The sequence below is a fragment of the Oncorhynchus masou genome, chromosome 19 (assembly GCF_036934945.1).
Source record: "Oncorhynchus masou masou isolate Uvic2021 chromosome 19, UVic_Omas_1.1, whole genome shotgun sequence".
NCBI lineage: Eukaryota > Metazoa > Chordata > Actinopteri > Salmoniformes > Salmonidae > Oncorhynchus > Oncorhynchus masou.
Genome location: NC_088230.1, coordinates 29,969,096 through 29,996,871, shown reverse-complemented (window position 1 = coordinate 29,996,871; position 27,776 = coordinate 29,969,096). Strand labels below are relative to the sequence as shown.

The 27,776-nt window shown below is 43.3% G+C and overlaps 1 protein-coding gene across 1 annotated transcript in view; it reads left to right on the top strand.

The window, feature by feature from the left end:
- Window positions 1–287: 287 nt before the first annotated feature.
- kcnk3a (potassium channel, subfamily K, member 3a) overlaps window positions 288–27,776 on the top strand; it is a 50,732-nt gene continuing 23,243 nt past the window's right edge. The window contains exon 1 of the mRNA XM_064925595.1: window positions 288–767. Coding sequence (XP_064781667.1) covers window positions 485–767 — 283 coding nt within the window. The 5' untranslated portion in view covers window positions 288–484. The remainder of the gene's footprint in view (window positions 768–27,776) is intronic.

Here is a 27,776-nt window from a genome sequence, read left to right as displayed (position 1 = left end):
GTGGCGGGAATTGGCTTCAGTAGCATGTAGCTAGCTGTCTGTTCTGCATTCATTTGTTGCATGTGAGAGGGTTGCCTTATTGCTTAGCCTAAATTATAAAACGAATAATTGTGACACATATGTTTTTCCTTATAATGCATTTTCCAACAGCAGCACTATTTTAGCTAATGGTGATATTACCGTAAACTTGCCGTCTACAGTAGCCTCCCTCCCACTCTCTTCTGCATACAGACATACTGTACATACATACGCACAGACCTTAGAACGCATTCAGGCGAGCACGCGGTGGGAGGGCGGTTGGAAGGGGTGGTGCTGAAACGAACAGCTCCGAGAGAAAATGTGCGCTTGGGCAAATAAAGTCATCAGAGAGCTTTCGGCGCGCCACTGTCCCTGTTGATAGAGCCAGCCTCGCAATGAACCAGCCGAGCTCCCCATCCTCAAGATTCGCTTTCACAATTTTGGAGCCCGTCTACTCACCCTGACCATGAAGAGACAAAACGTGAGGACCCTTGCGCTCATCATTTGCACGTTCATCTACCTGTTAGTCGGTGCGGCTGTCTTCGATGCCTTGGAATCTAAGAAGGAGACGACTCAGAAGAAGAAGGTGTACGACAGAAAACAAGAGCTTAGGAACAAATACAATCTCACTAAACTCAACTTCGATGAACTCGAGGAAGTGGTGTTGCAGCTGAAGCCTCATAAAGCCGGGTTACAGTGGAAATTCGCTGGATCATTTTACTTCGCAATCACTGTGATCACGACCATAGGTAAGATTTATTAAACAGTGACGTAAATCTTACTTGAATATGTTGCACTTGATTGTGCTTCATAAATCAAAGCAAAAACCTAGGTAGGCTATGCATAGGCTACGCTCCATCGCCTTGCAAGTTCGGTAAGTTATTCAAACTATTGCCTTTACGACCTTGTTGAAGATGACATCATGTTTCTTGCTATTTTTAGTTGACAATCAATATTATTTGCTTCAGTCTATTAGAACACATTATTATTATTAGCAGAGGCATGTCTGAAGCAAACAGAGAAATACATTTAAAATGCATTTACAGTATATTTCTAAATGGTTGCATGAGAGTTTGCAGCAAGTTTGGGACTCGTTAAGATAAACTTTATTATTATCTGTGTAATAGTGAGATATCATCGCAAACGTGGTGTTTAATCGTGTTATGACCCCGCTGCTTTTTGGATGGACTTCACAAAACATAACACTAACACTAAAGCTTTGGAGTATGTCTTACAAAGCAATCTATCACAACCCTAGAACAAATATGATCGTTAACAGGTTGCAGTCCTAATCCTCTCAAGAGCCGTTGGACTAATAATGGCTGTTCAGCAGCATCAGGTGCAAATGCTCAGCCGAACCAAAAGGTGGTCTTCTAAAAGTCTCTCTATATGTTGTATGTTAATCAAAATCATCTCATCATAATATTTAAATTTGAAAGTGCTAGTAAAAACCAGGCCCGGTGTATTATAAGCTCAGTAGACAGGCTAATGTCAACTGCCCCCTTTGGATATTACCCCTAATGACATAAGGATAGGAACATTTTTGAAAAAGAAGAGAATAGTCTGGTCTACTTTTTCACACGACCAAGAATAAAAAGGAGTCAATCTTTGGAAAATTACTGGACATGTGTAACCATTAGGGGTCTTGCTACAGTATTTGTTTTCCGCGGGTGATTTGTTTTTACTACCTAAAGACAAATGTAGCCTACATGATTAGGAAAATACACTCACCCTCATCCCCCACTCACCCTCATCCCTCACTCACCCTCGTCCTTCACTCTCCCTCATCCCTCACTCATCCTCATCCCTCACTCCCACTATCACCTGTTATCCATCCACCTCACTAACTCACGCACATTCTCTCTCATACACACACAAGCTCACCCCTATCATCACCCTTTACCACCCTTATACCTCACCCTCACTTTTATTCCCCGCCTCACTCTCAAACCCCCCCTCCCTACCATCACCCTCACCCCCAGCCTGTCCCATGCCCTCATCCCAGTCCTCACTTCCACCTCAGTCTTCGCTCTGTATTGAGCCACGTGGGACAGTTGTAGCTGGTGACCCAGGGTGGTGGTGGTAACCCTACCACATGTAGAGGACTAATTGGATGCAAACCCGATCCGGGGGGCTGAAACGGCATGCTGTAATTGTGAGCCCACCGGGCTGGCAATGACACAGTGTTTGGCTTTTCACTCCGCCATTAAATATTGATGGCAACACCAGAGCTGTAGTGTTTAACTGGCCTCTCATCCACTCTACTATATTGTGTAGTGTATACTGTAGTCACACAATGACACACAGTCATGACCCCTCTCACTGACACAATGACACACAGTCATCATGACCCCTCTCACTAACACAATGACACGCAGTCATCATGACCCCTCTCACTAACACAATGGCACACTGTCATGACCCCTCTCACTCACACAATAACACAGTCATGACCCTTCTCACTCACACAATAACGCAGTCATGAACCCTCACACTCACACAATAACACAGTCATGACCCTTCTCACTCACACAATAACGCAGTCATGAACCCTCACACTCACACAATAACGCAGTCATGACCCCACACACAATAACGCAGTCATGACCCCACACACAATAACGCAGTCATGACCCCACACACAATAACACAGTCATAACCCCACACACAATAACACAGTCATGACCCCACACACAATAATACAGTCATGACCCCACACACAATAACACAGTCATGACCCCACACACAATAACACAGTCATGGCCCCACACACAATAACACAGTCATGATCCTGTGTGTAGTCACACCGAACCATATCACAGAAGACGTAGACACACAGCTACAACTTTAGTGAAACCCCATAACCTGGACACAAAGCCCCAAGGAACATTTGTTAGTGTTTAGGAAACGGAGGAGAAGAGCATCCAGCATGGTGGTGAAAACCTGTGCATTACACACTCTGCTCTTCTATTGTACATGCAATGATGTGCAATGATATCAGAGGGATATAAACCTAAACCTAACCTATTGTATGAAGTCATTTCTTTGTTAATTTCTTTGCAAATGGATGTGGCAGTTTCAGCATTACTGATTCCAATTGTAATATTTATTTTGTTGGTAAATCCACAGTCTGTTTATATGGATGTATTGCAGTCAGGACCAAGCAAAAAAAAAAAATGAAGATATAATATAATAAAAGTACATTATCTTTATTATTTTTATGCACTGATGAAAGAAACATCACATGATGCAAAATGTCTCACATTTCACAACTTTAATTAGTTAGTATATGTATGAGCAGTGTTGATATATATGCTGAATAAAAATATAAACGCAACATGTAAAGTGTTGGTCCCATGTTTCATCAGCTGAAATATAGATCCCAGACATTTTCCATACGCACAAAAAGTTGATGTCAAATTTTTTGCTAAAATGTGTTTACATCCCTCTTTGTGAACATTTCTCCTTTACCAATATAATCCATCCACCTGACAGGTGTGGCATATCAAGAGGCTGATTAAAGAGCATGATCATTACACAGGTGCACCTTGTGCTGGGTACAATAAAAAGCCACTCTAAAATGTGGAGTTTTGTCATACAACACAATGCCACAGATGTCTCAAGTTTTGAGAGAGCATCCAATTGGCATGCTGACTGCAGGAATGTCCACCAGCGCTGTTGAGACTTGAATGTTAATTTCTCTACCTTAAGCCGCATCCAATGTTGTTTTAGAGAATTTGCCAATTCACTACTGTTCAAAAGTTTGGGTCCCTCAGAAATGTCCTTGTTTTTCAAAGAACATGCATTTTTTGGTCCATTAAAATAAAATAACATTAAATTGATCAGAAATACAGTGTAGACATTGTTAATGTTGTAAATAACTATTGTAGCTGTAAACGGCTGATTTTTAATGGAATATCTACATAGGCGTACAGAGGCACATTATCAGCAACCATCACTCTTGTGTTCCAATGGAACGTTGTGTTAGCTAATCCAAACCATTTTGAATTTATGTTAGCACAGCTGAAAACTGTTGTCCTGATTAAAGAAGCAATCAAACTGGCCTTCTTTACACTAGTTGAGTATCTGGAGCATCAGCATTTGTGGGTTCGATAACAGGCTCACACTGACTAGAAACTAAGAACTTTCTTCTGAAATCGTCAGCCTATTCTTGTTCTAAGAAATGAAGGCTATTCCATGCGAGAAATTGCCAATAAATGTAAGATCTCGTACAACGCTGTGTGCTACTCCCGCACAGAACAGCGCAAACTGGCTCTTACCGGAATAGAAAGAGAAGTGGGTGGACCCGGTGTACAAATGAGCAAGAAGACAAGTACACAAAAATGTGCTTTTCTTTAAAAAATAAGGATATTTCTCAGTGACCCCAAACTTTTGAACAGTAGTGTACGTCCAACCGGCCTCACAACCGCAGAACACCTTTAACCATGCCAGTCCAGGACCTCCACATCCGGGTTCTTCATCTGCGGGATCGTCTGAGACCAGCCACCCGGGCAGCTGATGAAACTGTGGGTTTGCGCAATTGAAGAATTTCACAAACTGTCATACACATCTCAGGGAAGCTCATCTGCGTGCTCGTCGTTCTCACCAGAGTCTTGACCTGACTGCAGTTTGGCGTTGTAACCGACTTCAGTGGGCAAATGTTCACCTTCGATAATAGTTTCAACTGTACCGGGCAGATGGCAGACAGCGTTGTATAGTGGTGTGTGGGTGAGCGGTTTGCTAATGTCAGTGTTGTGAACAGAGTGCCCCATGGTGGCGGTGGGGTTATCGTATGGGCAGGCATAACCTACAGACAACGAACTCAATTGCATTTTATCAATGGAAATGAGAATGCACAGTGATACCGTGAAGAGATCCTTAGGCCCATTCATGCCATTCATCCACCGCCATCACCTCATGTTTTAGCATGTCACAAGGATCTGTATGCAATTCCTGGAAGCTGAAAATGTCCCAGTTCTTCCATGGCCTGTATACTCACCAGACATGTCAACTTTGAGCATGTTTGGGAAGCTATGGATTGACGTGTACGACAGCGTGTTCCAGTTCCAGTCAATATCTAGCAACTTCGCAGAGCCATTGAAGAGGACTGGGAAAACATTCCATATACCACAATCAACAGCCTGATTAACTCTATGCGAGGGAGATGTGTTGCAGTCCATGAGGCAAATGGTGGTCACACCAGATACTGACTGTTTTTTTGATCCACGCCCCTACTTTTTTTTTAAAGGTATCTGTGACCAACAGATGCAAATCTGTATTCCCAATCCTATGAAATCCATAGATTAGGGTCTGATGAATTTATTTTAATTGACTGATTTCCTTATAAGAACTGTAACTCTGTAAATTTTTGGAGTTGTTGCATGGACTCTACAAGGTGTTTGAAAGCGTTCCATAGGGATGCTGGCCCATGTTGGCTCCAATGCTTCCAGAGGCGGAAGAAACACACATCTATTTAGGCGAGGTGCTGGCTCACGGAGTAGAACACTTAAAAATTAAAGGAGAGCCGCACACTCTGGGAGCTCAGTTGCAATAATTGAATAACCTAATATCCAACGTTTCGACAGACAAGCTGTCTTCATCAGGGTATAATGGCAAACACTGCGGGGTGACTAGTTTATATAGTGTCAAAGGACACACACAGGTGTCTGTAATCATGGCCGGCTGTGGCCTGATATTATTGGTTATTTCTCAGATATAAAAATAACATATCAAAAACATGAATGGATATCATACGATCATAGATACAATTTGGCAACAGAGGCCTACAAACAATCACAATATTCACAAGAATGGCTTCAGATTTAAAGTTTACGTTGAGACCGAAGGGAGCAATGGTCTTGAAATTAAAGATCCAGTCAGCCGCTCGGTTTAACAATAAATTCTCGAGGTCGCCCCCTCTCCTAGGGAGGGTGACATGTTAGATGCCGATATAACGTAGGGACGAAATTGAGTGGTTTGCTTCTAAAAAGTAAATAGTTCACTGTATAACAATTCCAGTGGGTCAGAAGTTTACATACACTAAGTTGACTGTGCCTTTAAACAGCTCGGAAAATTCCAGAAAATTATGTCATGACTTTAGAAGCTTATGATAGGCTGATTGACATCATTTGAGTCAATTGGAGGTGTACTTGTGGATGTATTTCAAGGCCTACCTTCAAACTCAGTGCCTCTTTGCTTGACATCATGGGGAAATCAAAAGAAATCAGCCAAGACCTCAGAAAGAAATTTGTAGACCACCACAAGTCTGGTTCATCATTGGGAGCAATTTCCAAACACCTGAAGGTACCACATTCATCTGTACAAACAATAGTATGCAAGTATAAACACCATGGGACCACGCAGCCATCATACCGCTCAGGAAGGAGACGCGTTCTGGCTCCTAGAGAGGAACGTACTTTGGTGCGAAAAGTGCAAAATCAATCCCAGAACAAAAGCAAAGGACCTTGTGAAGATGCTGGAGGAAACCGGTTTGAAATCATCTATATCCACCGTAAAACAAGTCCTATATCGACATAACATGAAAGGCCGCTCAGCAAGGAAGAAGCCACTGCTCCAAAACTGTCATAAAATAGCCAGACTACGGTTTGCAACTGCACATGGGGACAAAGGTCGTACTTTTTGGAGAAATGTCCTCTGGTGTGATGAAACAAAATAGAACTGTTTGGCCATGATGCCCATCATTCTGTTTGGAGGAAAAAGGGGGATGGATGCTTGCAACCGTGAAGCACGGGGGTGGCAGCATCATATTGTGGGGGTGCTTTGCTGCAGGAGGGACTGGTGCACTTCACAAAATAGATGGCATCATGAGGTAGGAAAATTATGTGGATATATTGAAACAAAATTTCAAGACATCAGTCAGGAAGTTGAAGCTTGGTTGTAAATGGGTCTTCCAAATGGACAACGACCCCAAGCATACTTCCAAAGTTGTGGCAAAATGGCTTAAGGACAACAAAGTCAAGGTGTTGGAGTGGCCATCACAAAGCACTGACCTGAATCCCATATAATTGTTTTTGGCAGAACTGAAAAAGCGTGTGCGAGCAAGGAAGCCTACCAACCTGACTCAGTTACACCAGCTCTGTCAGGAGGAATGGGCCAAAATTCACCCAATTTATTGTGGGAAGCTTGTGGAAGGCTACTCGAAATGTTTGACACAAGATAAACAATTTAAAGGCAATGCTTTCAAATACTAATTGACTGTATGTAAACTTTTGAACCACTGGGAATGTGATGAAAGAAATGAAAGTTGAAATAAATCATTCTCTCTACTATTATTCTGACATTTCACATTCTTAAAATCAAGTTGTGATCCTAACTGACCTAAAACAGGGCATTTTTTACTAGGATTAAATGTCAGGAATTGTGAAAAATTGAGTTTAAATGTATTTGGCTAAGGTGTATGTAAACTGCTGACTTCAACTGTAAATTTATAAGTGCCATTGCATTGAGCACAGCCATTACACTTGAAGTTTTACACTTGTAGTTTCCATTAAGTAGGGGCACAAATAGATGTTGTGCAGGGATATCTTGGGGTGTTAAATCAGAGTTTACCAATTGATCTCTGAGATTTTTGCCCCACAAGAATACGACCAAGGGAGGGTCCGAAAACACATTACTTATACTGTCATTCGATCTTAGAATGTGCCAATGTTTGTGAATGATTCCCTTAATTTGTTCAGAGCACTTTGAATAGCGGGTAGTTAGAACGCAAGAATGTTTCTTTTTGCGAGACTGTCCTTGAAAAAGATCATGTCTCGGTTTGTTTAGGATTTTCTCAATGGCAGTATTAATCTGACCATTTTTGTATTCCCTCTCCTTGAATTTTCTTTGCGTCTCAGCCAGATTTCTGTCAAACTCTGATTGTTTTTTGCTAATTCTTTTGACTCTACAGAATTGGCTGTAGGGAAAACTGTTTTTCAAGGGAATCGGGTGACAGCTATCAGCCCTGAACAAACTGTTAAGATCAGTAGGTTTCCTGTAAAGATAAATGTATAGAACATTAACCTCACATAAACTCAGAAGATCAAAGAAACTGATTTGACGTGTGTCAGCTTGCATAGTAAATCTCAGATGCTCAGAACAGGAGTTAAGAAAAGCATGATACGCCTGGAGCTGTTTTGCATCACCCCTCCATAGAACAAAAATATCATCAATATACCGTTTCCAAATAATGATGTTAGGCAAGAAAACATTCACTGCAATGCTTCCCACTGTTGCCAAGTTGGCTGGAAGTCCTTTGGGTGATTGACCATTCTTGATACACACGGGAACACACGGGAAAACCCAGCAGAGTTGCAGTTCTTGACACAAACCTGTCAACAGAGGGCTGCAGAGACCGTCCTAGAGACATTAATTGACACTCAGGTGTGTCCTACTACTCATTATGATTTACCTGTTAAAAAAGGTTTTGGTTTCCTTTGCAAAAGCTTGAATTGTTTACCGTGTTTGTTTGTTTCCTGAGTGAGTTTTTGAGATGAAGTGTTTGTTGTTTTTCCCATGGTACTGTGATCCTGTGGCTACTGTTTATCAGTGAAGTATTTATGCTTATCTTTAACCACTGATTCCTTGTCTGGTCTCTTCTCTGCACCTGGGTCCAACCTCACTACGTCACAACCATACCCAGTTCAAAGGCAATTCAATATTTTGTCTTGACAATTCACCCACTGAAGGACACACATACACAATCAATGTCTCAATTGTTTCAAGGCTTAAAAGTCCCTTTTTAACCTGTCCCTCCTTTTTCTACACTGATTGAAGTGGTTTTAACAAGTAACGTCAATAAGGGATCATAGCATTTACTTGGTCATGGAAAGAGCAGGTGTCATTCATTTGTTGTAGACTTTGGTCTGAGTGTCACGTCTGGTGGAAGCCTAGCACCATCCCTATGGTGAAGCATGGTGGTTGCAGCATCATGCTGTGGGAATGTTTTTCTGCGGCAGGGACTGGGAGATTAGTTAGGATTGAGGCAAAGATGAACGGAGCAAAGTACAGAGAGCTCCTTGATGAAAACCTGCTCCAGAGCATTCAGGACCTCAGACTGGGGCAAAGGTTCACCTTCCAACAGGACAACGACCCTAACCACACAGCCAAGACAACGCAAGAGTAGCTTCGGGGCAAATCAAATGTATTTATAAAGCCCTTCTTACATCAGCTGATAACTCAAAAGTGCTGTACAGAAACCCAGCCTAAAACCCCAAACAGCAAGCAATGCAGGTGTAGAAGCACGGTGGCTAGGAAAAACTCCCCAGAAACGCCAAAACCTAGGAAGAAACCTAGAGAGGAACCAGGCTCTGAGGGGTGGCCAGTCCTCTTCTGGCTGTGCCGGGTGGAGATTATAACAGAACATGGCCAAGATGTTCAAATGTTCAAAGATGACCAGCAGGGTCAAATAATAATAATCACAGTGGTTGTCGAGGGTGCAACAGGTCAGCACCTCAGGAGTAAATGTCAATTGGCTTTTCATAGCCGATCAAGTCTCTAAATGTCCTTGAGTGGGCCAGCCAGAACCCAGACTTGAACCTGATCAAACATCTCTGGATAGACCTGAAAATAGCTGTGCAGCAACACTCCCCATCCAACCTGATAGAGCTTGAAAGGATCTGCAGAGAAGAATTGGAGAAACTCCCCAAATACAGGTGTGCCAAGCATGTAGCGTCATACCCAAGAAGCCTTGATGCTGTAATCTCTGCAAAAGGTGCTTCCACAAAGTACTTAGTAAAGGGTCTGAATACTTATTTTAATATGATATAAATGCTACATACAACAATTTCAACGATATTACTGAGTTACAATTCATATTTTCATATATAAGGAAATCAGTCAACTGAAATAAATTCATTAGGCCCTAATCTATGGATTTCACATGATTGGGCAGGGGCACATGCGTAGGCATGGGAGGGAATAGGCCCAGCCAATGGGGCACAGCCATGCGTAGGCATGGGAGGGAATAGGCCCAGCCAATGGGACACAGCCATGCGTAGGCATGGGAGGGAATAGGCCCAGCCAATGAGGCACAGCCATGCGTAGGCATGGGAGGGAATAGGCCCAGCCAATGAGGCACAGCCATGCGTAGGCATGGGAGGGAATAGGCCCAGCCAATGGGGCACAGCCATGCGTAGGCATGGGAGGGAATAGGCCCAGCCAATGGGGCACAGCCATGCGTAGGGATGGGAGGGAATAGGCCCAGCCAATGGGGCACAGCCATGCGTAGGCATGGGAGGGAATAGGCCCAGCCAATGGGGCACAGCCATGCGTAGGCATGGGAGGGAATAGGCCCAGCCACTTCAAAAAAAAAGATTTAACCTTTATTTAACTGGCAGCCAGTTAAGAACAAATTCTTATTTACAATGACAGTCTAGGAACAGTGGGTTGACTGCCTTGTTCAGGGGCAGAACGACAGATTTACCCTTGTCAGCTCGGGGATTTGATCTAGCAACCTTTTGGTTACTGCCCAACGCCCTAACCACTAGGCTACCTGCCGCACTTGGGAACCAGGTCCAACCACTGGGGCACCAGGCCCAGCCAATCAGAATTAGTTTTTCCCCACCAAAGAGCTTTATTATAAGACAGAAATACTCCAGTTTAATCAGCTGTCCGGGTGGCTTGTCTCAGATGATCCCGCAGGTGAAGAAGCCGGATGTGGAAGTCCGGGGTGGCGTGGTTACACGTGGTCTGCGGTTGTGAGGCCGGAGACCACAAATTCTCTAAAACTACGTTGGAGACGGCTTATGGTAGAGAAATTAACATTCAATTCTCTGGCAACAGCTCTGGTGGACATTCCTGCAATCAGGTGGATGGATTATATTGGCAAAAGAGACATGCTCACTAACAGGGAGGTAAACAAATATGTGCACAACATTTGAGAAAAATAAGCTTTTTGTGCATATGGAACATTTCTGGGATCTTTTACTTCAGCTCATGAAACATGTGACCAACCCTTTACACGTTGCCTTTATATTTTTGTTCAATATATATCACTATAAGTTCAAGAGTTTGGAGGAAAAAGGAAAATGGCACATGTGGTCCTTTGTAAATGCCTCTGAGAGAACATCTAAGGATGATCATGGAAAATGTTTCAGTGACCTCTCCACGGAACACAGAAGGATTCTGTGATATAACCATACATCTGTGAAACCCCCCCCAAATAACAGGGGGAGTGTCTTGCTCTCTTGAGTAAATCTCTGTTCCGCTCCCCCTTAAAGACCCATTTCTAAGAACTCCTTTATTAAATCATCCTGACATAGTATTAACCTGCTAAAGATAAGTATGTGTTTCCACCATTGGAAAGATTCAGTATCCACCTCCTGAGAAAGATTGGTTCCAGCATGTTACTAATAACTCAGTATAAATGCCTGTCTGAAGTGGGGAAGGGAGAGAAGACAGGAAAGGAGTAAGTCTAAGTAAGGCTGCTAGTAGGAATGAGTCTTCACTCTGACGATACTAAGAGAGGGGGAGGTGGTGTCCACTCATCTCCTGGGAAAGATTGTTTCGATGGAAGGAATCCCACAAGGGGAGAATAAATAAGCAGCCAGTTGGAAAGCACTCTGCGAGTCTCAGAAGAGCCGGGGAGAGAGCCGGGGAGAGAGCCGGGGAGAGAGCCGGGGAGAGAGCTGGGGCCTCTTGGCACTGGGACGGTTTTGATCAAGTCTGGGGGAACGTTCACATCATAAGCCCTCGCTGGCATCACAGAGCCATGCCAGGCTGTCATTCCCACATCACAGAGCCATGCCAGGCTGTCATTCCCACATCACAGAGCCATGCCAGGCTGTCATTCCCACATCACAGAGCCATGCCAGGCTGTCATTCCCACATCACAGAGCCATGCCAGGCTGTCATTCCCACATCACAGAGCCATGCCAGGCTGTCATTCCCACATCACAGAGCCATGCCAGGCTGTCATTCCCACATCACAGAGCCATGCCAGGCTGTCATTCCCACATCACAGAGCCATGCCAGGCTGTCATTCCCACATCACAGAGCCATGCCAGGCTGTCATTCCCACATCACTTAACACTGGCTGGCTGAACACTGACTGAATGAACACTATTGACTGCCTATAAACAACTCGGGCCTATAGAGCATCCATCCATCCATGAGGCTAGGAACAAACTGAACATAGCAGATAGCAGCGGTGTCGAAAGCAGAGTTGGTGCTTTGTTTCTTTTTACCCCCCCGTGTATTGTGTTACAATAGATGGCAGGGCTCACCTGCGACTGTGCCTATGATATAAAGGAGCTAAGGCTGTGTGATAGAATAATTGACAAAAACAAGGTGATTCCAGGCCACAGACTCCCTGGGTTATTCTCCCTGGGCAGCTGTCTCTGCTCTGCCTATCCCTTTGATATAGCAGTAATTTCATGCTCAGCAAAATGTGGAAGTCATTTGCATTTGTTTAATTAGGACAGTGTTTTTTATTGTGGGTAAGGCATTTTCTGTGGCACATTATATGCAGAGACAGTAAATGGTTCATAATAAAGATCAAAACATCTCCACTGTGCTGCTTTTAATTCAGTGACGCTGATTCAAGGAAATTATCAAACCCCTATCCCCTCACCTTTGACCTTTTGTTTTGTCTTAGTAACAATTAGCATACAGAACAAACAAATTAGCCATGTAAATAAACTCCACGTTTATTCATACATAAGTGTCACCGTGTTCGTTTATCATCATAGAGCATAATGGATTGTTTCAAGTCATGAACTGAATTTAAATTCTTGTTCTGAATATTCTGGAGTAATAATATAATAATATGCATTAATAATATACAGTAATAATCTACTCTGTTGCTCATTTCACTTTAACTCACGGATAGAGACCAACTCTTCCATCCTGCATTTTGTTTTTACATGCAAGGTCCATTTCTATGTTAGTCTTGCACTGTGCACATGTTCTATGCTGTATATGTTAACTGTAATGTACATGGCTGAATACATCATGCTCGGATGTATGTATGCTTTAGGTCCAGTGTACAGGAGTAACTGGTATCCTTTTGATCACAAGACGGCTCAATATGTTAAGAGATTTCTGCCAATCAGAGAGATGCTGCTGTTGATCCATGACAATCTAGTCATCTGTTGAGAGATGAGAAAGAGGGACTGGGTCCAAGAGAAAGCAGGTGGTCTGCTGAGGACTGACAATAGGGACTGACAATGAGGACTGACAATAAGGACTGACAATGAGGACTGTTTAGGAATGTTTAGGTATGACATGTGTGATAACCTCTATCCATACATTGCTTTTGTTACATGTGTTATGTAAACTATACCAATTATTTAGCTTTTCATTCTTGGTTCCAAGTCATTATATTGATGGAGTATGCAGATCGAACATTTTCTGGGGCCCGAAAATGTTAATAATAGTGGCTTGTTTAGAAAAACAAAGTCGGGATTACAGTCACTCTTTGTTCCTAGACTGCTTTCAATGTAGGGCTATCTAAATATGTAATTTTCTCTAATCTATCCTTTTAAGACTTTAAATGTTAAAAAAACACTTTCAGCGGTTCCATTTCGATGCCAGCACCTCACCCCATTAGCTGTACCTTCCTCTTTCATCCTGAATCACAACACTCCCTCCAAAAGATGACAAGGCACTTATCCTCATTTCAGAAAATAAAATGATAACCGTGAGTACTTGCTGAGGCATGATGAGTGAGCATTATATTATCATCTGTATTATTAACAGCCGATAGTGGCCTCCCAGCCCTTGCTTCCTCAAGCCCTTACATAAAGTCAAATGAAAAACATAATAAATAACCTTGCTTAACCTGATGCTGTGCTCTCCAGCGAGGCACTGCCCCCTTTTGCTAATGATCAAGACACACTAAGATTAAAAGTGACAAGGCCTCAGGAGCCCTGAGTGTTAGTGGCACTAGGCTGGAGAAGAACCAGTCAGAGTCAGGCAGTACCCACTCCTAATACTGTACCAGCAACAAGCCTGGCATAGCCCTGGCATAGCCCTGGCATGGCAGAAAAGAGCCATCGTCAAATAGATGAAAAAACGTTCACACCATGGAGGGTCAAAATGACACACCTCTCATGTAACCCACTGAGAGCTTAAAGGAAATTAATCCTTGTCACCTCAGTATCTGATTTGTCAAAATATTTAATGGATTTTCAGTGTCACATTTTCAGTACAGTGGAGAGCGAAAAAATAATGAAATGATGCAGACTATTTTGGGCTGCGAAAGCTCATTCTGCCGAGAGACACGTGTGAAACTGAGTATATCTGGAGAATGTGCTCATGATCAGCTGACATGTTTGCAGAATGTCTGTCTGTTGTGTTTTTTCTTTCAACAAAGAATGAGTTCTTGATTACCTTGTTAAACAAAAAAATGACCATGTTCATTCATAAGACTATGAGCTAGCGGGATCTGATCAGCTTTAAACTAGACAAAATAGGATCTAAATCTCTCTGAGACATTTGCAAATTCAGGTTTGTTCAAGGGATAAGTAAATACAATTCATCAACTGCAGTCAGGCAAATCACCATAATATTGTATCATTTTCTAGCCTTCCAGTTCAGTCTGCTTAATCCGATTTAAGAACTTGGTTTTCCATGTGGCGTTTTCTGAATGAAAAAACGGATATAATCTCATGGCCCCAGAATATTGAATTATGGGCCGCTCGTCTACCCAGAGCTTACACACACACACACTCTCTCTCTCTTAGTGACTCCTGGACAGGTATAGCTAGCGATATGATTTATGTGCTAATCCTTTGAGTGGAAATGTGATATTAAGAGAGTGCCGTCACAGAAACAAGATATGTCTAGAAAACGCAAAAAGTCAGTAAAGTACACCATGCGTTATATTATTTTCTAGGAAAAATAAAAACATTTGATTGATTTGATGGAGGGGGAGTTTTTTGATACCTTACAATAGTTTTTGGCAGGTAATGTCCTCTATAAACTGTCCTTCATGGAACGTAACTACATTGTACCTGAAAGTACAGTACAGAGCATTTAAAATATTAAACCCGTATCTCAAACTTTCCTTTGGATTTGTGTCGTAGATATTAGAATGTTTTAGTGTAAGTAGCCATTGATTGACAATGGAAGCCTTTTGTTGTCTGTCTGTCCAGCTACGCTCACAGTAATCAAATGACTGTCTTTGGGATAACATTTGGTTCCTCTGTAAAGTTTCTCCTCCCGTGACCTTAAATGGAAAGGTATTAGAAACTTATACAGTAGCTTACAGCCAGTAACGAATTGTAAGTAGCAACTGAGTAGAACAGTGTTTTAGGACAGTGTTTTCCAAACGTATTCTCGAGTACCCCCAGACGGTTCCACAATTGAAGTATCAGCAGCACACCTGATTAAACAAACCAAGGGCTTGAGGATAAGTTGAGCAGTTGAATCAGAGGTGCTTGTAATACAACAACACAACACAACAGTGGTCGGCCTGATCACAGACAACGACGAGACAGCCTATAGGGAGGAGGTCAGAGACCTGGCCGTGTGGTGCCAGAATAACAACCTATCCCTCAACATAGCCAAGACTAAGGAGATGATTGTGGACTACAGGAAAAGGAGGACCGAGCACGTCCCCATTCTCATCGACGGGGCTGTCTTGGAGTAGGTTGAGAGGTTCAAGTTCCTCGGTGTCCACATCAACAACAAACTAGAATGGTCCAAACACACCAACACAGTCGTGAAGAGAGCACGACAAAGCCTGTTCCCCCTCAGGAAACTAAAAAGATTTGGCATGGGTCCTGAGATCCTCAAAAAGTTCTACAGCTGCAACATCGAGAGCATTGCATCACTGCCTGGTACGGCAATTGCTCGGCCTCTGACCGCAAGGCATCACTGGGGCTAAGCTGCCTGCCATCCAGGACCTCTACACCAGGCGGTCAGAGGAAGGCCCTAAAAATTGTCAAAGACACCAGCCACCCCAGTCATGGACTGTTCTCTCTACTACCTCATGGCAAGCGGTACCGGAGTGCCAAGTCTAAGACAAAAAGGCTTCTCAACAGTTTTTACCCCCAAGCCATAAGACTCCTGAACAGGTAATCAAATGGCTACCCGGACTATTTGCATTGTGTGCCCCCCCAACTCCCCCAAACTATCTTTTTACTCTGCTGCTACTCTCTGTTCATCATATATGCATAGTCACTTTAACCATATCTACATTTACATACTACCTCAATCAGCCAGACTAACCAGTGTCTGTATGTAGCCTCGCTACTTTTATAGCCTCACTACTGTATATAGCCTGTCTTTTTACTGTTGTTTTATTTCTTAACTTACCTATTGTTCACCTAACACCTTTTTTCACTATTGGTTAGAGCCTGTAAATAAGCATTTCACTATAAGGTCTGTTATACCTGTTATATTCGGCGCACGTGACAAATAAACTTTGATTTTATTTGAATAGAACACATCAAGTACATGGATTTCTCTGGGGGAACTTGGGAAGATGTTTGGGAAACACTGGAGTAAGATAGATAGCAGTGGTGGAAAAGTACCGTGTTGTCATACTTGAGTAAAAGTAGAGATACCTTAATAGAAAAAGACTCATGTAAAAGTGAAAGTCACCCAGTTAACTACTACTTGAGTAAAAGTCTAAAAGTATTTGATTTGAAATATACGAAAGTATCAAAAGCAAATGTAATTGCAAAAATATACTTAAGTGTCAAAAGTAAAAGTACAATTATAAATCATTTCAAATTCCTTATAGTAAGCAAACCAGATGGTACCATTTTCAATTTACAGATAGCCAGGGGAACACTCCAACACTCAGAAATAATTTACAAATGAAGCATATGTGTTTAGTAAGTCTGCCAGATCAGAGGTAGTAGGTATGACCAAAGATGTTTGCTTGATAAGTGTGCGAATGGGACCATTTTCCTGGCCTGTTAAGCATTCAAAATTTAGTGGTGTAAAAGTAGAAGTTGTCTAGTAAAGTACAGATACCCCAAAAAACTACTGAAGTAATACTTTAAAGTCGTTTGACTTATTAAGTATCCAGGGAACGGTGTGTTTTAATTAACTTCCTTGCTCAGGGGGCAGAACGACAGATTTTTACCTTGTCAGCTCGGGTGTTCGATCCAGACACTAGGCTACCTGCCGCCAGGCAGAGATAGAGGTGGAGGAGATAGAGGTGGAAATAGAGATATAGAGGTGGAGGTGGAGATAGAGGTAGAGGTGGAGATAGAGGTGGCGATAGAGGTGGAGGAGGAGATGGAGGAGGTGGAGTTGGAGTTGGACTTAGAGGAGGTGGAGATACAAGTGGAACTAGAGATGGATGTGGAGATGGAGGTGGAGATTGAGGTGGAGGTGGAGATAGTGGAGGGGGTGCAGGTAGAGGAGGAGGTGGAGATATAGGTGGAGATATAGGTGGAGATTGAGGTGGAGGTCGAGATAGCAGTGGAGATAGAGGTGGAGATAGAGGTGGCGGTGGAAATAGAGGTGGAGGTGATTATAGAGGTGGAGCTGAAGATAGAGAGGGAGGAGGAGATAGAGGGGGAGCGGGAGATAGACGTGGAGATATATGTGGAGATAGTGGAGGAGGTGTATATAGAGGTGGAGGTGGAGATAGAGATGATGATAGAGATAGAAGTGGAGGTGTAGATAGAGTTGGAGATAGAGGGGAAGTGGAGATAGAGGTCTAGGTGGTGGAGATGAGGTGGAGGATGTGGATATAGAGGTGGAGATGGAGATAGAGGTGGATATACAGATAGAGGTGCAGATAGAGGTGGAATTGGAGATGGAGGTGTAGATGAAGGTGGAGATAGAGGTGGAGATAGAGTGGGTGGTGGAGGAGGAGGTGCAGAAAGAGGTGCAGATAGAGATAGAGGTGGATATAGAGGTGGAAATACAGTGGAGGTGGTGGAGGAGGAGGTGCAGATAGAGGTGCAGATAGAGATAGAGGTGGAGATAGCGGTGGAGATAGCGGTGGAGATGGAGATAGAGGTGGACATAGAGGTGGAGGTGGAAATTGAGGTGGAAATTGAGGTGGAGGTGATTATAGAGGTGGTGCTGAAGCTAGAGAGGGAGGAGGAGATGGAGGTGGAGATAGAGGTGGAGGAGGTGGAGATGAGGTGGAGGAGGTGGATATAGAGGTGGAGGTGGAGATAGAGGTGGATATACAGATAGAGGTGCAGATAGAGGTGGAATTGGAGATGGAGGTGTAGATGGAGGTGGTGGAGAAGGAGGTGCAGAAAGAGGTGCAGATAGAGATAGAGGTGGAGATAGAGGTGGAGATAGAGGTGGAGATAGAGGTGGAGATAGAGTGGGTGGTGGAGGAGGAGGTGCAGAAAGAGGTGCAGATAGAGATAGAGGTGGATATAGAGGTGGAAATACAGTGGAGGTGGTGGAGGAGGAGGTGCAGATAGAGGTGCAGATAGAGATAGAGGTGGAGATAGTGGTGGAGATAGCGGTGGAGATGGAGATAGAGGTGGACATAGAGGTGGAGGTGGAAATTGAGGTGGAAATTGAGGTGGAGGTGATTATAGAGGTGGTGCTGAAGCTAGAGAGGGAGGAGGAGATGGAGGTGGAGATAGAGGTGGAGGAGGTGGAGATGAGGTGGAGGAGGTGGATATAGAGGTGGAGGTGGAGATAGAGGTGGATATACAGATAGAGGTGCAGATAGAGGTAGAATTGGAGATGGAGGTGTAGATGGAGGTGGTGGAGAAGGAGGTGCAGAAAGAGGTGCAGATAGAGATAGAGGTGGAGATAGAGGTGGAGATAGAGGTGGAGGTGGTGGAGGAGGAGGTGCTGATAGAGGTGCAGATAGAGGTGCAGTTAGAGATAGAGGTGGAGATAGCGGTGGAGATGGATGAGGGGGTGGAAGAGAGATGGATATAGAGATGGAGGTGGAGATAGATATGAAGAAATAAGTGGAGATAGAGATGGAGGTGGAAATTGAGGTGGAAATTGAGGTGGAGGTGATTATAGAGGTGGTGCTGAAGCTAGAGAGGGAGGAGGAGATAGAGGTGGAGGTGGCGATAGAGGGGAAGTGGAGATAGAGGTGGAGGAGGTGGATATGGAGGTGGAGATAGAGATGATGATAGAGATGGAGGTGGAGATGAAGGTGGAGGTGGTGGAGGAGGAGGAGGTGCAGATAGAGGTGCAGATAGAGGTGCAGATAGAGGTGGAGATGGAGATAGTGGAAGAGATGGAGGAGGGGGTGGAAGAGAGATGGATATAGAGATGGAGGTGGAGATAGATATGAAGAAATAAGTGGAGATAGAGATGAAGATTGTGGTGGAGATAGAGGGGAGATCGAGGTGGAAATTCTGGTGGAGGTGGACGTGGATGAGGTGGAGTAGGTGGTGATAGAGGAAGAGAAGGTGGAGGTGGATATCGAGGTGGAGATGGAGATAGAGATACAGATAGAGGTGCAGATAGAGGTGAAATTGGAGATGGAGGTGTAGATGAAGGTGGATATAGAGGTGGAGATAGAGTGGAGGTGGTGGAGGAGGAGGTACAGAAAGAGGTGCAGATAGAGATAGAGGTGGATATAGAGGTGGAGATACAGTGGAGGTGGTGGAGGAGGAGGTGCAGACAGAGATAGAGGTGGAGATAGCGGTGGAGATACAGGTGGAGATACAGGTGGAGATACAGGTGGACATAGAGGTGGAGGTGGAAATTGAGGTGGAGGTGATTATAGAGGTGGAGCTGAAGCTAGAGAGGGAGGGGGAGATGGAGGTGGAGATAGATATGAAGAAATAAGTGGAGATAGATATGAAGAAATAAGTGGAGATAGAGATGAAGATTGTGGTGGAGATAGAGGGGAGATCGAGGTGGAAACTCTGGTGGAGGTGGACGTGGATGAGGTGGAGTAGGTGGTGATAGAGAAGGTGGAGGTGGAGATAGAGGGGGAGGAGATAGAGATAGCCCATGAGTAGAGGGCTGGATTGTGTAAATGAAAAGAAAGAATATTACAAACTGCATGCTGCTGAAGATGGTGTCAGAAACCGCAGGCGATGTTCGTGTGTCTATCAACTGAGTCTCTGTCCACAAGTTTTAAGGCACCGCCTGAGAGAGGTAATATACCCTACATATACATATTTAATCTCCAGCCCTCTTGCTGGTTATTTTTCCAGACACGTTCAACCGCGCTTCATCTGAAATTCTGAATGATCTAAAGCACTTCTGTATTACTGTGCTGCAAATGTGTGTGTGTGTGTGTGTGTGTGTGTGTGTGTGTGTGTGTGTGTGTGTGTGTGTGTGTGTGTGTGTGTGTGTGTGTGTGTGTGTGTGTGTGTGTGTGTGTGTGTGTGTGTGTGTGTGTGTGTGTGTGTGTGTGTGTGTGTGTGTGTGTGTGTGTGTGTGTGTGTGTGTGAGTGGTCTAAGGCACTGCATCTCAGTGCAGGAAACGTCATCGCAGGCCCTGGTTCAAATCCAGCCTGCATACCATTTGGCTGTGATTGGGAGTCCCATAAGGCAGCGCACAATTGGCCCAGCGTCGTTCGGGTTTGGGTGGGGTAGGCTGTCATTGTAAATAAGAGTTTGTTCTTAACTGACTTGCCTAGTTTAAAAAAATATACTCGAAGCTGTGAATATTTGTGTTCTGCAAGTGATGTCTTTCATGAAGCGAGGGATGGAAGGGTGTTTGTGTTTGGGATGTTGGGAAGGACAATGTGGTAATCCCTAGGAACAACTATCTTTCTCAGCACAGGGCATCAGCCGGTTAAAGAAAACAGTGGGACATCATAGTGTGATGGAATAAATCATTCTCTCACAGACAGGCTGCTCTCATTTCACTTTTTAACAATAAGCTGGCCTTATCACTATTAGCTAGAAACGTTTTGTGTCTATGTTATTCTCTATCACACACACACACACACACACACACACACACACACACACACACACACACACACACACACACACACACACACACACACACACACACACACACACACACACACACACACACACACACACACACACACACACACCACTATCAGCCAAGGCAGTTTTAATATCGATTCCCCGGCAATTCTGTGGTCCTGTACCTCAATGCAATAGAGTTGGCAAGTTAAGCACACTATCCCAGTGCTTGACTATTCTCACAAACCCTCGTGCTGCAAAGCAGAGTCTGCCCATAGTGTGTGTGGAAAGCTGTTAGACGTCTCTGAGATGTTGCCCCTTACTGCATCCCAAATGGCAGCCTATCCCCTATATAGTGCACTACCCATAGGGCTCTGGTCAAAATAGTGCACTAAATAGGCGATAGGGCACCATTTGGGACACAAACCCTGTGTGTTTATGATCCAGTAATGGACGACCATCATTTGCTGTCTTTATCATAACAAACTTGGGATGGCCTTCTCACAACTCACCACCTTGTACACAGTTCCAACTGTCTACAGGTTCACAAGATGTTCAATGTTAAAAACAAGGTTGTGTTCGGTCGCTATGGTAACAGAGCGTATTTTCCCTATCCTTTACAAAGTGCAATGCGTTAGAATGATTTTTCCTAATTCCTCGTTAGGTTTCTTCCTAGGACCCTGCCTTCTAGGGAGTTTTTCCTAGCCACTGTGCTTCTGCATTGCTTGCGCTTTGGAGTTTTATCTGTAAAACATTTTGTGCATTACAGCTGGTGATGTAAAAAAGTGCTTTATAAAATAGATTTGATCAATTAGGCCTGGGGTGAAAGTAGAGTTCATTTATCCCTGTTATGAGACCTATATGTAAGCGCACTTGCATGTACACCCCAAAAAAGTATTGTCCTAATCATAGGATCTCTGTGGACCTAGTCGTAAAGATTTGTCATTTAACTTTTAAAATGGATTACCTTTTATTGTGTCATAAACACAACCAGTCATGATGTTTTCATCTGATAGCCAAACAATCACTTCAAATGTGCTCCTTTACTAGGCACATTCATCCACTCGCAACATATTTCCAGCCTCCAAACAGTGGTTTACACAAAACACCAAAAAGTGTAATGACATTAGGCCAGAATTTATACATCCACTGCTGTCCGTGGGCATCTCGGTGTCAGCCACTCGTCTTTGCCTTGGCAAAAATGTTGTGTTCTCATCAAACCACATCGCATTTTGGAGCGTAGAATTTATGCGTCCACAAATTAACAGGTCATCTAAGGCACTCAATGGTAACTTTGGTCATTTATACTTAAGTATATATATTTTTTAAAGTATTTATATGGTATATGTTTTTATATGTGTGTCCATATTGTCCCTGAGTTTCTAGGTAGAGCATATGGTTCAAGAGAAAAAAGCCTAATTAATGAAAAAAGCATCTTATCAACTATCGTTTTATTTTCGAATAATTCTGCATCTCTTCCATCTATTAACTTTTTTCACAACTGCCACCAGTTTGACACTAAAACATTTACAACAAAGACATATTAACATAGTAAAATAAATAAAAGTGTGTAAAAAAAAAGAAGAAGTTTATAATTTGAATAATGTTTTTACAGATTATTTTATATATTTTACATGATAAGGCCACATAGATGGCCAGAGATAATTACAGACACCTGTGATAATCTGAAGTACCCCAAAAGGCCACTAGATGTCATGTGGTAAAATTCCCTATAAACCTTGAATGTTACCAAAGTTCTGATAGTTCACTAGTAAACTTCAAAGTTACCAGTTATATACCCTCCCTTTGAAAGTTACCAGTAATATACTCTCCCTTTGAAACCTTAGCTGCGATTGTCTTCTCCTTCAACAACTATATGTTCCATTTTGTTTTTGCATTTGATTTAAGCTCTGTGCGCCACCTTTGATGCAGGAGACCGTCACACACACTAATGATAATAGCAATAACAATAATAGGTGAACGGTGTTTACCCCTGGGGGCTGAGGGAGTAGGGAGCTTATGAACACATCGATTTTCTGTGACTGAAAGGGACAAAGGAAAGGAGCACTGACATACAGGCCTAACTGAGATGTTCCTGGGTTCCAGTAGCGGTCTGGAAAATCCTGGATTGAAATAGTATTTGTTTATGGTTGTGTATTTTATCAAATACGTTAACTACGGTTGATGTAGCATGCTTGGCGCAATGGAACAATGGAATAGTCCGAAAAGTTTAAACCCTGTCCATTGGGCACTCTAGGCAGGCTCAATCAAACGCTCAAAGTATTTTAAGGAAAACAAATATTGTTAGGACCCAGATGTGGGCTTGGAGACCTCCATTAGATATCACTCTGATATCATGGCTGTGGATAGGAGAGAAGCGGTGAAAGTGGCTTGTCCATTCCTTTATTCCCAGTCTTTTCATCCATTTGGATATGCATGGTGGTGAAAAAAGGGTGTCAGGGTCAGGGCTTGTCCCTAGTAATGCAATCAATTAATCAATCAATCCCATTTATTTATAGAGCCCTTTCTTATAACAGCAGTTGTCACAAAGTGGTTATACAGAAACCGAGTCCAGAGACCGAGCCAAGACCGAGACCGGGAGTGGGACAAGGGGATCGAGACCGAGCCAAGACCGGGAGTGGGACAAGGGGTTCGAGACTGAGCCAAGACCGAGACCGGAAGTGGGACAAGGGGTTCGAGACCGAGCCAAGACCGAGACCGGAAGTGGGATAAGGGGTTCGAGACCGAGCCAAGACCGAGACCGGGAGTGGGACAAGGGGTTCGAGACCGAGCCAAGACCGAGAACCAGGAGTGGGACAAGGGGTCCGAGACCGAGTTAAGACCAAGACATTCAGAATAATGAAAAAATGCATGCTGAGATAAAATAGAGCCACTATGCCTTCAGAGAAGGGCTAAGGATTTATAAAATAATTCTTATAATAATCATTTGAATTCTATAACTATTTTCAATGATGTTCTGATTTAATTTCTTCAGTTTTTGTTGGAAAGGAAAGGGTTAACCCCCGCAGAGAATATTTTTTTTCTTTGCTGTCTCTGCGGAGATAAATCTAGCTAGCTAAGTCAGCCATTGACTAGGCCTTTAGAAGCTAAATAAAGACATCTGCCATTCAACTGTATTAGGGCAAAAATGTTTGGAAACTTCTGCCTTCTTGAAGGCCAACGTGTCATTGCGTAATAGCGAGCAGTAGTTTTCCCACGGTCTAGCTAGCTAGCTTTTGTTGTCTTCTAGTTTGCAGCGGCTGCAGAAGGTGTTGTTGCTAATTTGTTAGCTGTGTTTTTTATTGCAGTGCGCTCGCTGTTGTTAGCCATCTCATTGAAAGTAACTTATGCGTGTGAAACATTGATGCATTTAAAGTGGAACTGACAGCAACATGAAATCTTATTCAAATCTGTTCATATACTGTACACCCCCAGGAAGAATATAACACTTTCTTAAAATTACCATATATAATTGTTCATAAATTATTATGTTTAGGAATTATCTATACTAATGCGTTTGCGAAAATTCTATAGCAATATAGAGTGGTAAAGCGGCCATGTATTTGGCCAATTAATAGACACTGCAGTAAATAATACCGAATAAAAACATCTGACTTGTCCAGGACTGGAGTCTACACAGACGGGTTCGCTATAACCAATCAGAGCTACAGTAGACCTTTATACAAACAAGCCATTTGCCAAACGGACCTGCCATCATTCATTTGGAACTGGACTGTGTGTTTACAAGCAAATGCAACAGCCCAACTTTAGATCATTGGAATGCATTCGCCAAAAGCCACAAAATACACCTGAATGGATTTCTGCAAATATGTAAACATCATGGGAGACCTCTTACATTTGGGAACTTTACAGTCCTATTGTTAAAACAACCATGAAAAGGTTGTCTCTCTCTCCCTCAGTTATACACCTCAACAACAAGGTCAACAACTAATGCTAGCCAGAGAAAAATGAGCTATAATCTAACGAAGGAATATTAGATAAACACTTTTTCAGCTTGTTGGCCGTCAAAATTGCACTGATAAGCGATGGGGAATTGTAGCCTCCTTGTCCTTCTGCAGCTTGCCTGCCAATGCATGCTTGTCCCAACCAATCACCCAAGCAAACTGGCTAAGGTTGGCTAGCTTGCTAGCTAGCTACTTCCAGACACAAATGAGAGAACACCTCACTCTGGCGATTTTACTTGCCGAAGCAGAGCTGCTGGCTGTTTACATGTTATTTAGATTGTACTTGACTAACTATTACTTTTTTGCCTATGTTTACTGACACCGGTCAAATTCAGCAGGTGTTGCGCGTAAATTAATCAGTTCTGCGCTCTGGTACACTCACATAGAGTGCTTTGAAATCGGAGTAGATAGCCAGAGTGAATTTGTGAATGCGAGAGATATGCTAACTGGACAACAGTCACTCAAGTTCTTGCTAGCTAACCAAATGACACCTGCATCTATAGCTGTGTATAGCCACCAAAAAACGATATGAAGAGAGAAATTCTGTCACTCACCCACTCCTTCAATGGCATGACATGACATCCTCCTAGCAGCTAGCTATCTAGCTAATGTTAGGCTCCATGTTTTTAGTTTGTTACATAAAAAGTTATGCTAGTTCATTAGCACCGTTATGAATGACTTGTGTTCACTGCCCTTGCTAGTTTGAGTGTATTGACTTTCCCAGCCTTAGTTACATTTGTTAAATGTTTTTTGCAATGGGAAGTAATAGTTGTAAATTTCGATTAATGGTTAATGGTTGTGTTTTTGTATTCTAATGAGTGGGACCTACTGGCTTATGATGTCAGAGTTTATGGACTGCTTATCCTTTAACATCACGCTGTGTGTGACTGCTGTCTTCCCATCGGCTCTATGCAGGGGTGGAGTGGTGCTTTAACATCACGCTGTGTGTGACTGCTGTCTTCCCATCGGCTCTATGCAGGGGTGTAGTGGTGCCTGGAGAAGTAGGTATAGTTTTGCCACAAAGTTCCCAAACAGCCCCCCAGCGAAGGAAAGGCACCCTGTGTGAAAAATCCACGTTTTTTAAAATGAGGAGTTTTCTTATAATCAAAGTCCACAATAATGCTTAAACCATATCAATCTGATTGGGTGGGCCTGTCAGGGCCTGGCTCCCCAGTGGTTGGATTGCGATTGTGTTGGCTACTTTGTGCATGATTTCTCCATTGTACTACATAATTGACAAGTCTTATACCTACACTACACTACTTTGATGCACATCAGTAGGGATTAAGAAATGAGTAGATGCAATGCCCACTGACAGAAAAGTGGGTATACAGTTTATACCTGCATATACACTCCACTACAACACTGACCCTTTGTGTTTTACAAAAAGTGCTCTGTCCTACATGAGTGCGCTGGTATTACGGTTGCTGTCCTTTCAGGATCACGAAACTGTTACACAGCCCTTATGAAAAAAGATTGCCGTTTTGAAACTGCAGTAAAAGCGCAGTAATTGCAGTCGACTGTGGTATTTTGGACGCATTAATTGCAGAATAACTTCAGTTTAGTGCAGTTGAACTGTAGTTTACTGCATTATAACTGCAAAAATTATGGCAGTAAAAAAACAGTGCTATATTTCTGCAGTATTTGCAGCATACTGCAGTTACACTGCATTCTAACTACAGTGTACTGCAGTTACACTGCAATCTTTCTTGTAAGGGACTGAAGGCCTCTAGGTTCGCCACTGCGCAAACATGTCTATAATAGATAAGGCTGTTAAGATATTCATGTTTCAAGAAAGGAGTGTATATGTTTGGCCTGCCGAAGGGGTTGTATGCGCTAACAGAATGGAAGCTGATAATTAGGAGTTTTTTACTCCGCTGCTCTCAGCTGGTCTCAGAAAGAAATTCCGAGTCCTCGTTGTCCGAGACCAAGTCAAGACCGAGTACAAATGTATCCGACACCAAGACAAGACCGAGTCACTCAATATGTGGTCTCGAGACAGGACTTGACTACTACAGTACTGTTACATGTGTTTGACTATAGACAGAGGAGGAACAATTGCTGTTCATATAACCGCTAAATAAGATCCGTTGCTTGATTTAATTGCATGTCAAGTCATTATGCAGGGGCCCTATAATAGGCTTGTGCAATGCAATGTGATAGCTTTTACATTTGGCTCGGAGCCAAGCAAGAGAGGGTTTGGGTATCCATGACTCTGTTATAGAGCCTTTGTCATACAGCATCAGCCAGCTGTCATGAATGTGAGTATTTGTGCGTGTGTGTGTGTGCGTCTGTGCCTGAGCCTGCCCGCCTACCTGCTGTCGGTGTGTGTGTGTGTGTGTGTGTGTGTGTGTGTGTGTGTGTGTGTGTGTGTGTGTGTGTGTGTGTGTGTGTGTGTGTGTGTGTGTGTGTGTGTGTGTGTATGTTAGGGATGTGTCACGCATGTGTCTGTTTTGGTACAGTATATGCCCCTGGTGCAACCCAAACCGCGTAGCCTAGACAACTGTCATGGCTGCCTGTCTATGTGTTGATACACCGGCTCATTGATCTAAAACAGTGAACCCATCCACTCCTGAAGAGACCTGCTGGCACCAGTCCACCCACTCAACCAACCACTCTGGGTCCGTTTTCCATCCCAATTCCCAGACCCCTCTTCCCTGTCCCCACCACATCCAGTGAAGGTGTAAGTACTATTGGCTACCTATCAACCTTGGAAACCGTATCTCTTTCATCCAGGAGAGCTCTACATTGTTTTTATTCTTATATTTGTGACAAGAGTAAAGTGATCCGAAGGATCAGAGTGTGTCTGCCAGTCTGCCAGAGAGAGGGAGAGGGAATTAAAGGGGGAGTGAGAGAGAGAGCATTGGAGAAAGAGCGAGCCAGAGAGAGGGAGAGAGAAAGAGTGAAGCACTTTCCATTTTTTTTAAAGCATTTGACTGAATAAAACATTAACCGGCTGCACAGTGAAAATTACTCAATCACCAATCAGCTGGCCTGTGAAGA